At 45.5% G+C, this 13,153-nt stretch overlaps 1 protein-coding gene across 1 annotated transcript; it reads left to right on the top strand.

Annotated features, from left to right (window-relative positions):
• Positions 1–2,076: 2,076 nt before the first annotated feature.
• On the top strand, positions 2,077–9,040 carry DCSTAMP (dendrocyte expressed seven transmembrane protein). The gene is made up of 3 exons (XM_045895583.1): positions 2,077–3,112; positions 7,699–8,007; positions 8,966–9,040. Exons 1-3 carry the CDS (start codon positions 2,084–2,086, stop codon positions 9,038–9,040), a joined length of 1,413 nt encoding a protein of 470 aa, XP_045751539.1. The 5' UTR covers positions 2,077–2,083.
• Positions 9,041–13,153: the final 4,113 nt, after the last annotated feature.

The raw sequence follows: 13,153 nt of genomic DNA, 5'->3' as shown, positions 1-13,153 counted from the left end.
ACTTCTCCGTCTCATGTCTGCCCTTCATTCACCTCATTCAGCCCGAACACAAAAAGAATCGTTTCTTCACCTTGCGTCGCTCAGTGCATGCCTACTAGCCAATGCCTGGACCCCTCTCACACCCTGGGTGTAATCCACTGGCTCAAACCGTGTGCAGCTAATCCGGAAATCCAGCCCCAGCATATCTGATGTGAGGAGGGATGTATTTGAGAGAGCTTGTTTGGAGGTTCTAGCAGGGGAGCGCAGCTACTCGTATACCCTTGACCGAAGAACGGTCCTCCTCTATCGGGGAGGGTCGTCCTCTTCGACCGAGCGCGCAGCTTCGGGAGGGACGCACATGGAGCGGTGAGGGAGGAAGGGGACACCCGCCTAGCCAGCCAGATCAGCCAAATCAACCCTGGCGATCAATGGGGTGGCAGATGTCGCAGCCAGATCGCCCTCACATCCGAGGAGGGATGTATTTGACTGTGTTTAAAACCTAATCAATGGCTTCATGGAAATCCCATGCATATGGTATAATGCTCAGTAGATGTTTTCCTGCTAATCAGGAGAGAAACATCTCAAACTGATTTTATGTGGTTCCAAATGAACCCAAGACTAGGAGTGCGTCACAGACCCAAATATGCATGACTGACAGCGTGGCAGCAGCCCCATAGCACCTTTGTTGTAATTATGCCACAGCTGGGAAAAAACAAATGATGATTAACTCGGTGACAAAATATTCTTATTTTCCTTGCAAGATTCTCCGGGGGAGAACTGCCCTCGGAGGGTGGGGGCGGGCTGGAGGGGTGTGGGGAGGATGCAATTGTCACAGCACAGAGGCACAATGGCTTCAGCCCAGCGCTACATCTCAGTTTGGATGCCCTTGGTATGCTTTCTGGTTTGCAAAATTAGAGCAGGAGAAAACAGATGACTATCAAAAGTGATGTTACATAATGCGGTGCATTGAATTTCAACCTATCCATCAGCCGAGGGCTTATTGCAATTATTAAGGTCCATGATACAGTATTACTGCTTTTATCATTTAGCAATCACTGCCTAATAAAGCAGCACAGAATTCAGTGGCTTAAAATAAATAAGCATTTATTACTACTAAAGTATCTGTGATCAGCTGGTGGGCTGGCCGGTGACCGGCTGGTCTGGGACGCCTCCTTCAGCTGTCTGGCAGTTGGCTGGCTCGGCTGGCTGTTGGTTGGTGGAACTGACTGACCATGTGTCTTTGTCATCCAGCAGCCCAACCTGGTGCGATAGGCTGAATAATGTGCCCCCCCCCCCCAAGATGCCCATGTCCTAATGTCCAAAACCTGTTAGTACGTTATTCTGCGTAGTGATAGAGACTCTACATATGGGATTAGTTAAGAACCTTGAGATGGGGAGACTATCCTGGATTATCAGGGTGGGCCCAGTATAATCACAGGTGTCCTTATGAAGGGAGGCAGGAAGATCAGAGTCATAGAAGATACAAGGATGGAAGCAGAGGTCCAAGAGAAAAAAAGGTGCAACATTTCTGGCTTTGAGATGGAGGAAGAAGAGTCCATGAGCCTCCAGAAACTGCCAAAAGTGAGGAAATGGATTTTCCCCTAGAGCCTCCAGAAGGAACACAGCTCTCAGGGCCCATTTTAGACTTCTGATCTCCAGAACTGTAAGAGAATAAATAGGTGTTTCTATCAGCCACTAGGCTTGTGGCTGTTTGCTACAGCAGCGATGGGAGACTAATACACCGGGGCGTGTTAAAAAGTTAGCAGGAGGGTGCCCAGAGAGAAGCAGGGGTGAATCACAGACTCAGGATTGGCACCGTGACATTTCTGCCACATTCTACTGGTCATAGACATCACAAAGCCACTCCGAAGTCAAGGGTTGGAGAAATAGACTCGCCTCTTGATGGATTCTTCTCTTTCTCTAACCTCTAAGTGGGAGAAGCTGTGAAGTCACATTGGAAGGGATGCGGAGATAAAGATAGGTTAAAGAATTATGACCATTGTTGGCTGCCAGTCTACCACCATGCCCTTTGCAAAGTGACAGGGGCCACTGAAAAGCAACGTCTGACCCTGGTTTCTTTTTTATTTCCAGGGACGCAGGGAGCATGGGTGTCTGGACCTCGGGCACTGCTATCTTCCTAGGTCTTTGGGGGACATATGTGTCTCCCAGACGCCCTGGCTGGATGGCCTTTATCCAACATTGGGGAGTTTGCTCTTTTGTGGCTTTCATTTCAGTGGGCCTCCTCTCTCTGGCCTTTTCCTGGTTTCTGTCCTCATTCACAGTCTTCAGCACCTCCTGGGTGATCACCAGTGCGCTGCTCGGCAGCTCCAAGCATGCACGATGTTTCATTCTTCTCTTCTTCCTCTCTTGCGGACTGCGGGAAGGCAGGAGCACCTTGATTGCAGCCGGCACAGGGATAGTGATCTTTGGACACGTGGAAAATATTTTTCACAACTTCAAAGGTCTCCTGGACGGTATGACTTGCAACCTAAGAGCAAAGAGCTTTTCCATACATTTTCCACTTTTGAAAAGATATATTGAAGCAATTCAGTGGATTTATGGCCTTGCCACTCACCTAAATCTATTTGATGACCTTATTTCTTGGAACCAGACTCTGGCGGTCTCGCTTTTCAGTCCCACTGAAGCCCTGGAGGCACAGCTAAATGACACCAAAGGCCAAGCCCTGGGTGTCTTGTACCAGATGGTGACAGCGACAGATGTACTGTCCTCGCTGGGTCGGCAGGTACTTGCCCTAGCAGGGCTTCTACTGGTGCTGCTTGGCACCGGGCTCTTCATGAAACGGTTTTTGGACCCCTGCAGTCGGAAGTTTGAGAACATCTTCATTACCAAACAATTTGTTCGGTTCGACGAAATGGAGAGGGACCTACAGAGGCCCTGCGTCCTCCCGCTGAATAAGAAGGAAAGGAAGAACTATGTAGTCATCCCGTCTTTCCGATTGTCTCCGAAAGAGAGGAGAAACCTGGGGCTGTTTTTCCTCCCCATACTTACCCACCTCTACATCTGGGTGCTGTTTGCAGCCATCGATTACCTGCTGTATCGGCTCATTTTCTCAGTGAGCGAACATTTCCAAAGTTTGCCAGGGCTTGAGGTTCACTTGAAACTGCACAGAGAGGTAGGCGCATGTCTAGAGGCGTGTCCCGGCTGTTTGCTGGGGTGTCTTAAGAAGTACCATGAACCTCACAGACCAGGGCAGTGTCTTATTCACCCTTGGATCCCTGTGATGGCACAGTGCCTGGCACATTGGCATTATTGGTGCCCAATAATTGTTGGTTAAATTGAATCGAAGTCCTACTGTTAAGAGTCTGATTTCAGCCTGAACATCCTTGGTCACTGTGTTAGTTTCTCGGGGTTGCTGTAACAAATGAACACAAACTGGGTGGTTTAAAACAACAAAAATGTATTCCCTTATAGCTCTGGGGGTAAGAGGTCCAAAATCAGTATCCCTGGGCTGAAATCAAGTGTTGGCAGCACCACATTCACTTCGGACTCTAGGGGAGAATCCACTCGGGCTTCTTTCAGCTTCTGGTGGTTTGCCAGCTTTCCATGGCTTGCGGCTGCAGCCCTCCACCTTCATTTCTGTCTTTGCATCGTCTCCTCCGCCAAGTATGTAAAATCTCTCTCTGCGTCTCTCTTAAAAGATGAATGTGATTGTGTTAGGGCTCACCACGATAATCAGGGTCACTTCTGCCAAGTCCCTTTTTTCCAAATAAAGTAACATTTATAGATTCTGGGCATTAGGATCATATATCATGGTGGGTGAGCATTTTTAGCTTTCTATAGTCAGCAAACACTTAAATGTGGGAATCGGTGTCTCTGATATGGAACATGAAGTTGGTTCTCAAGCAAGAGTGCTTGGCATGAACCTAGGCTCCTTCTTCATCTCTCTGTCGGATCTCTGCCAGTAGACTTTGAGCACCTTTTGGGAATGAGAACTTCTTTTCTTTGAATCTTGAGCCCTTACACAACACAGGAGGCCTCCCAATGCATCCACATGGCATTTAAGACGATGGGCACCGAAAAAAAAAAAGGGGGCTCCTAAATAACCAAATGTTATGGCTGGGGCTGGTATGTGGTAATACCCACTAAAGCGATGAAAACAGCTACCTTGTTTTTTTAGGTCAGTGGTGCTCAACCTTAAATGTGTTTTAAGTATTTCCTGGGATGGATACAGAGTCTCAGCCTTCAATTTACAGAGAATCCGTTTTCAAAAGGAGAGTACCTTTAATAAGCACTCCATGTGACTTCAAAGTAGGTGGTCCATAGACCATACTTGGAGACACTTTGGCTCAGGTGCCAACACTCAAGGACCTTCTAAACCAGTGGTTATCTACTGTGACTGCACAGTGTCATCACTGTGGACCTGAGCAAGCAAAAGAACACCCCAGAAATTGAATTCAAATGGATTGGGGTGAGGCTGAGGTGGGGGATTTTGAAAAACTCTCCAAGTAATTCTGATGTGCGGTCAAGACTGAGAACCACGGATCTAAACCCCACCCAAAAGAACGGAGCCGAAGGCCATTGGTGGATCTATGACAATCTTAATTAGTCAAGACGGTGTGTTTCTCTAAGCTGGTGCCCCCGGAGTCTCAGGGAATCTGCCTTTCTCTCCTTTGTTCTTACTCCTCTTAGCAGCTGTGTCCCGAGCTAAGAAGACCATGGTTTTTGTGCATCCCATTTTTTTCTCTTCCATTTTTCTCTGGGGAAAGTTTGTGATTATGTGGGCATTTCAGAGGATGTGGATATTGTCAGATATTGTCTTGATTTCTTTTAAACCCAGAAGTTGTGAAGCTGAACTAGGTGGGACGTGTGTGCACGCAGGCCTGTGTGTTTGCATGTGTGTGAGTGGGTGTGTGAGCGTTGTGCGTGCTGGGGTGGAGTGCGCTAGCCTGGGCTGGTGAAAACGCCAACAGCTGTCTGCACATGTCTGATTTTCCCTTGCTTTTGTCAAGCTACAGTAGGGGAACTCTTAGAAGGAAATGGCAGAAAGGGTGTCTGCAAGCCTTCCTCTGAAGCCCCACTTTCCATGGCTCTCTTCATCTCCGGGCCTGGGGTCCTCCTGTGGTGTCTACACTCTCCCTCCCTGCTTCTTCTGGCTCCGCAGGTAGCTGGGCTCTGCCCCTTCTAATTCTGGGCTGCTTCTCAGAGTTGATGACCCCCAGCACGAGCACTCTACTGCCTCGGAAGAATTCAGTGAATTACAAGATCCCTGGTGCTCTAGATATCTGGAGCAGGGTCATAACGGGAGCGGTGTTACAAGTGAAAGCCAAACTAGACTTTCAGACATGCTTGATCCCGAAGCTGGCAGGTAAAAGGGCCTCTCCCCTCCCCTCCCCCAACGCTTTCTCCTTTGTCTTTTTTCCTTGTTTGGTTCTTCCTCCCCTCCCTTCTCTTTTCCCTCCTCTCTCATTCATTTCTTCCGCAGCCAATACCCATGCCTGCTTTGTGAATTCTCACCATTTTAGACAGAAGGAGAGAAAAGCAAGTTCTGCCTTCCAAAAAAAGCCCAGAAGCTTTCCAATGACGATGTCCTGACAAATACATTTTGGGGCGTCACTGGGGACGGGGGATGCAAGGATGTCTAAGCTGTGCGGGCTGCCGTGGAGGCTCACATCCTGGTGGGGGAGGCCGCCGCGAGCACAGCGACAGCAGGGCGGTGGGCGCTGGGGCAGATGGGGGTACGAGACTGGAGACTGCCGTGGGGGCTCCTCTCAAACTCTCTCCTGCCACACCTGGGAGACTGCCGTCAGCAGCTGCCTCTGGGGACCCGCCGAGCCTGCCCTTATCCCAGGATGCGCTGGGAGGCTCCTGGTCCCTCTGTTGTCACAGGTTTGCAAAGGAGAGGCTCAGCAGGGAGAGAACCATCACCTCAGGGTTTTGCCAGTATTTCTCTCCCACCTTCATATGATTTTAAAGAAGTGTTTTAAGTAAAGAAGAAGGGAAATGACCCGAAGTGAGCTAGCTGGATGGGTGGACATCGTACGGGAAAATAGCCAGCGTTGTTACTTTTCCAGTCCCTACTTATGCACAGCACTGGTCTACATTAACTTCTCAGGACGGTCTGATACCAGACCTCGGTCCATTCCTCAATGCTGTCTTGGCAAATTGTTTACTTAAGAGAGGTAAACACATTTTAAAACATCAGGGTACCATTTAGTATATTGCTCTGCATTTTGAGAGAATTCATTTGTCTTCCACATTACCCTCTGCCAACCCGGTACAAAAATGTTGACTCAATCTTTATGAAGTTCTGACTCCCAACTGCAAAATCCCCAGTTAGATTCCTAGACTAAGTAACTTCTTCCCAGACCGGACACCCACTGCTTTCTTATTGCAGGATTTCTCATCACTGACTCAATCGATGTGGTTGTTTTTTCAACCGTATTAAAAAGAGTGCATGCTTTTGCTCTGGGGACTGAAATCTCTCTCTTTAATTGTAGGCGAACTGTCTTTTTAATAAGAGAAAAGGAGAGGCAGCGCAAATGCTTTTCATTGCTTAGGCATGGGGCCATGGAAATTCCAGATGTGACTTGACGATTGTAGAGAGGTCCCAGATTTGAAGTGTCCAGAGTCTTCACAGGTACTGGGGTAGATCAAGGTGCACTCTGTTCTCTAGGCGTGGTTGTGTTCTTTTGGAGAAGTCATTTCCCTCTTCCTGGCCCCAGGGCTCTGGGGTACAGCGGTGATAAAAACTTACTAAGGACTCCCGCCTGTAAGGTTAATGCTCCATCCCCAAGGTGCTTAATTTACACAGGGAGTAGTTTATTCATGGGCAGGATCTGGTCCATTAATTCCTGTTTTACCAAATCAGAAAACAAATCCACCGAGAGATGAAATGACTTTCTCAGGTCAGGGGAAACAAAGAGCTGAATCAGCACACACTTCTCTTGCTGGTGTCTTGGCTGGGTGGTTCAATGTCATCCTTTGCCCTCTGTGTCAGTCAGCTGAGGGCAACTGGTCTGTACTCTTGTCTTCAAGCAGAAAGGAATGCACTCCACCTGAGCATCCAGGAAAAATGAGAAAATGTCCTGTTTGAGACCTCTACAAATAGGATTTAAAGCCACCTTCAGCAAATACTATTTTTAGTATTCTTACACTAAGAATAATTCCCCACCCCCAAAGTCTAGAAGGTTGCTTTAGAACATAATACAATGCTTCCACATCTTTGTGACATTGTGGTCCACTGTCAAGGTGTTTGTCAAGATGGGGAGGATCTGACTGGGTCTAAGTTCCAAAAATCTTCTCCTCCAGTTGAGCTAAAACCATCTTTCATCAGTCCCACATGTCCTACAGGGTAGAAGCAGGTGTTCTGTAAAACTGGGTGATGTGGTCACATTTGTCAGGAGAGCCGCTAGCTGACGTTAACTGGATTTCTTTGTCTTCTTGAGACTTCAACAGTCTCATGGGCATCCCGACTCTGCAAAGAAAGGACAGAGTAGACAAACTTATCTGATACCCTTCTCTCAAGGAAATCTCTATTTCCACAAACCCACTTTGGAAAAACACTGCGGTAGCTTCCCGTAAGATTTGGTCCTCCTCTTTATTCTGATCCTAGCACGCAGGAGGTGCCGCCTTAGCTGCTCCAGCCCGAGCTCCTGCACATTGTAAGATAAATGCTTTGCATTGCAGGGCAAGATTGAGAAAGACCGGGACTGAGGACAACCATGGCATGAATCTTAGGATTTTATTCTTTCATTTTAGGAGCAAGGAACTCAAGACATCATCCATGATTCTTCCTTTCACATATCTCTGTTCGAACCCACCTGCATCCCTGAACCAAAGATCCTTCTGTCTAAGACCTGGATTCCTCTCAGCTTCATTCTTGTGGTACTAGTGATGCTGGGCTTGCTGTCCTCCATCCTGACGCAACTCAAAATCCTGGTGTCGGCATCCTTCTACCCCAGCGTGCAGGCGGAGCGTGTCCGATACCTGCATGGGAAGCTACTGAAGAAAAGATCAAAGCAGGCAGTGGAAGGAGGAAGCAGTAAACAGCGTCTCTACTTCACAAAGGCAAGGCCAAGATGGGGGCATAACCTGTCATGAAGGAGATTTTGAGTTTGAAGGGCAAGTGGACTTTCAAAGCACTCTCCAGCTTCACGTTAGGGCTCACGTCCCCAGGAACAGATGGGACACTGGGAGGAGAAAATTAACAGATGTGCATGGCTAAGGCTCTTAGTTTCTTGATGTTGGATGCTGGTCCAGATGATTCTACAAGCTGTTTTTCAAAACACTGATTTTAAGTGGGCACATTCAGCCATAAGGTAGAGAGACTGGCAGGAAGACCCTCTGTGGTGATTATTAATGGACAGGGTCCAATTAGTTATTTATCATGCCAAGCACACAGAAATAACAGACGGAACTATCTACAACAGCTTGGTAAACTCTAAAGAATTTGTTCATTCTCCAGCATTAAAATATATGTCTGGTGTGTGTAAATATATATATATATATATATATGATATTATGTATATGACACATATGCATATTTATACATATATATGGTAACCTAATGACTTCCTACACATAAAATGAATGCTCGTCAAAGACTTCATTTAACTAATTAACGAGGGAACAGTAAGAAATTCCAACCGATTCAAACAACAATTCAAAGCACACGCATGTGTAAGCCATCAGGAACACCAAAACGAATGAGCTTACTAGATGCAAAACTGGTTTCTTCCCCAAGGTCGGTGGAAGGATTAATTGCACTCCACAGGGTGAAAGTCATTTTCACGTCCATGGACAAGAATCATTTGCATTGCTGCTCTCGGCTCCCAACAACTTACAGAGTTGGAAAATAGCTCATAAACAATGAAAGACTAAGATAACCCACAAGGATCAGTTTCTGCCATTCTGAAGTGTTTTTTTGCATTTTTCCTGATGCCAGCCGTTGTACGATGAAAAGTTTATGTCAGAGGCACTTGAAATGACTCTAATGCTCATTTATCTGTCTTCTTTGTCTCTTCAGATTCACTTCTGGCTTCCAGTCCTGAAAATGATTAGGAAGAAGCGATCGGGCATTGCAGTTGAAGGCAATCCATGAGAGACCCCCAGGAGCTCCTCGGCCACACCACTGCGGCCGTTCTCCTGGGTTTCTGCTGACACAGGTCCCTGTACCTGCCCCAGAGCAGATAACTGTGTTCCGTGCACCTGCTGGGGTGTGCTCGCAGGCCAAGCCACTTTTCTTCCTAAGGCCAAAGGGCTACCAGGTAAATGGCGTTGTCATCTGTCTTCCAAACAAGGTACATGATCCGGACTGTGTGACAATGTAGCAGAAAAGTATAAACCAGACCCCTGGAGGATGAGTCTCAGCATAGAATAATACTCAAGGAAAAAACGAAACAAAAAAACCAGAACAAAAATTAGAAAAAATCAAAATCACTACTAAAGGCTTATAGGCAAATGCCAAGGAGAACATACACATTTAATGCAAGGAAAATATCTTTAAACTCTTCTGTCCCTTCTCTGCCCTTTGAAATATCGTTCATAGCTATTCCCGACCCCCAGCACTCTCTGCCCTCCCCCTGTCCTTTTTCAAACACCAAAGACTTTCTCTGAAACCCTTATCTAGCAGCTCCTAATTTCTCTGCACTACCACCTCGGCTTTGACCCTCCTCTTTCCTGGAGCACTTTTGGTTTTATGTCTTCTATCAAATCCTCTATCAGGTATTTATTTATTTTTTTCAAAGATTTTATTTATTTATTTGAGAGAGAGAGAGAGAGCACACATGAGAGGAGGGAGGGTCAGAGGGAGAAGCAGGCTTCCCGCCAAGCAGGGAGCCCGATGTGGGACTCGATCCCGGGACTCCAGGATCATGACCTGAGCCGAAGGCAGTCGCTTAACCAACTGAGCCACCCAGGCGCCCCCATCAGGTATTTAGACCACATGTATCCAAACCACAGGAAATGCTTGTTAAAAGGACCATCTTGGGCCGCTTTCTACAATGCTCGGTGTAGACTACATTGTATAAAGGCCCTATTTCCTCTAAACTCCAAATACCCAAGAGGGAGAAAAACCTCCTCAAATATTGATTCCATCATCTCGAAAGCCCCTGAATGAGAGAGAAATAATCATTAAATTTTTCTAATATTTTAACTTTTCATTTTGAAAACTTTTCAGACTTACAAAAAAGTTGCAAAATAGTACAAAGTTCCATTTACCCTTCATCCATCATCCCCAAGAACTGTCGCACAATTATTGAAACCGGGGAAACAACCTTGAAAAAAATGCATCATGTACAGACCTTACTGAAGCTGTCAGTTGTCCCACTAATACCCCTTTTCTGGTCCCTGAGTCAGTCCAGGCTCCCACAACACATTTAGTTTCTTAGTCTCCTCCCATCAGAGACAGTTCTTCAGTCTTTCTTTTTCTTTTATGACCTTGACACTTTAGAAAAGTACTGGCTAGTAATCTTGTAAAATGTCCTGCCTGGGGTTTGCCTGATGTTTCCTTGTGTAATTCCTCCGGATAGTATATTTTTGGCAAGAATACTACAGAAGCCATGATGTGGTCATCTCGGTGTCCCCTTTTACCAGGGGGCATGTGGTATGGACATGTCTCATTTAGTTAGGATGGGGTCTGCCAGAGTTTTCCACGGTAAAGTTACTGTTCTTCCCTTTGTAATTACTAAGTGTATTGTGGGGAAATATTCAGGCGATGCAAATATCCCATTTCTCATCATCCGTTGTTAGCATCTGTCCATGCAGAACCAGGGTGTGGACAAGGAGTGATTTTCTATTTACCTGACATCATCTCCATTTTTCACTGGATCTACACTATCCCCAGAAAGAAACATTGTTCCAAAGACCAAACTTTTGTTTCAGGCCCCAGAGTGGGCATTTTACATACGTGATCTCCTTTAGGTTTCACAACAATTCTGTGAGGTAGGTATTATTTCCATGTGATAGATGGGAAACCCTCACTCAGCTGGCTGGGGGTGGGGCCTTGGCGATGGCTTGTCTAAAGCTCCCAGGTGATTTTAATGGGCAGCCAGGATTGAGAACCACCAGTCCAGAAAGTTTTACAGAATTGTCTTTCAATTCAGGTTCAACTGTGAAATTTCTCTAACAGAAGGAGCCTCCATTAAAAGCCTGTCTGATTCAGCATTTCCCAAAGTGTGTTCCTCAGAACACACCAGTCTCTCAGCTGTCCCATAAAAAGAGTTACATGAGTTAGTAAATCCATACCATCTGCCTTCTAACTTTGAAGATTCATAAAGCATGTTGGCACAATTCAAAAACTTGAGAAACCCTATAATAAAGAAATCTCTTTAAAACTTATTTTGCCCCAAATTATGAAACTCTGGAATAATTTTACCTGCAACAACGATTAGCATCATGTAGGGCCAGTTCTGCAGTCCATACTAAGGCAAATGCTGATGGAGTTGGCATGACTTCCAACCAAAAAAGGATTTGAGAAGATGAAGATGCATTTGCAGTTTTGGTTTATTTAAATCAAATCATTCTCATGATTTCATACCTTGTTGTGTTTTCTAAATAAACAAATGTATATATTGATACATGGATCCAATGTGTGAATGTTTGTATTCATTTTGCATTTATTCCTCCTACAGAGAAGAGATCTGTTCCATATTAACAAAGGCAAAGAATGAACTGCCAAATTTTTAGAAGGAATTGGATGCTTTTGTGCTTCTAAATTCTGTTAATTAACTAACTTACTGATCTACCTAACAGCATCACCAACGACTAGAATAAACTTTTGGGACAGGCCATGTAGAAGGTATTGGTGATGCCCAGACAGTTCACCTGGGTCCCTGCCTTTGGGATGCTTTCAGTCTAGTCAGGAAGACAGACACGTGCTTAGACAATAAATAACAATTTACCCTAGGTTTTGGAAAGTGTCAAGGGCACAGGGCAGGGGGTGCCTGTAGGGCGCAGGGGCCAGGTTCTCTGCCCTGGCCGATTACAATTGCCTAGTTTACCCCTGTTCTCTATGAGAAGGGCATTAGAGAGATTAGTCAATTGGTTTTAATTCCCTTGAAACCAAAATTACTTTCTGAAGTAGCATAATCTCTGTTGTTTCCAATGCACTGTGACTTTGAACAGTTCACAGGGCTCCTGGAGAGTGTCGTGCTGTCCCTGTTAGGCATGTTTGCCCTGACTTTGAAGTGCTTGTCCCTATTGGAAGGACAGGCTGACAAAGAGGGGGTGGCACAAAATGCAATTTGATCCTGAAAACAAGATTTAGACTTGCTCATTCGGGCCAGTCTAACTGGGATATAAAATGCTTATTTAATTACAGCGTATCCACTTTAGATTAAAAAATGAACAGTTGGTTAAATTTCTTAAGACATCTATTAGGAAATGTGCCTTGTTGATCTCGTGGAGGTGGAAAGATACCACTCAAAGTAATTTAACAGCGCTTCCTTTTTCACCTCTAATTTTAATGGCTTATAAAAGATATTGCATTATTGCAGTCTAAGTCACTATTTCTCATCTCACGAACCCCAGCTTGGTGCCATACTCCTTCCGGTCTTTCAAGTGTCATTCTGACGTCCTCATTGGCTTCGCATGTGTTGTAGGTTGTGTCTCTCTGACGGTGAGATACACTAATTCTAAACCCTTCGCAGTAATAGATCTCGTTTATTGTTCTTTTTTTTTTTTTTAGATTATTTATTTATTTATTTATTTATTTGACAGAGAGAGACACAGCGAGAGAGGGAGCACAAGCAGGGGGAGTGGGAGAGGGAGAAGCAGGCTCTCCCCTGAGCGGGGAGCCCGATGCGGGGCTCGATCCCAGGATCCTGGGATCATGACCTGAGCCGAAGACGCTTAACGACTGAGCCACCCAGGCGCCCCTCGTTTATTGCTCTACTCGGCATGTTAAACATCATCTTTCCTCTTTTGATTCGCTCTCTGCTGCTTTCTTGATGAGGACCTCATCAATCCCAATTACAATATGGGATATACTGAAGTCTTCACACACCATGTATTTTTGTCTTAATTCACCTTAATTAATAAACGTATCTCATCCTCTGAAAGTGAGAACTAGCTTTCTCACCCAAAGTCAATCATAGTGAAAAGACCATTAATTTCAATTATTTTAGTTAACTTATACTATGGAAGAAAGAGGAACTGGTTAGAAAAAAAATGAATATGGGCTGAACGTGGTTCTATATTCACATATATTTAAAAG

The sequence above is a fragment of the Mirounga angustirostris genome, unplaced genomic scaffold (genome assembly GCF_029215605.1).
Source record: "Mirounga angustirostris isolate CCGP_5_RB_7025 unplaced genomic scaffold, mMirAng1.0.hap1 SCAF_4, whole genome shotgun sequence".
NCBI lineage: Eukaryota > Metazoa > Chordata > Mammalia > Carnivora > Phocidae > Mirounga > Mirounga angustirostris.
The sequence above is the reverse complement of the archived record's forward strand: the minus strand, read 5'-3'. Positions and strand labels throughout refer to the sequence as shown.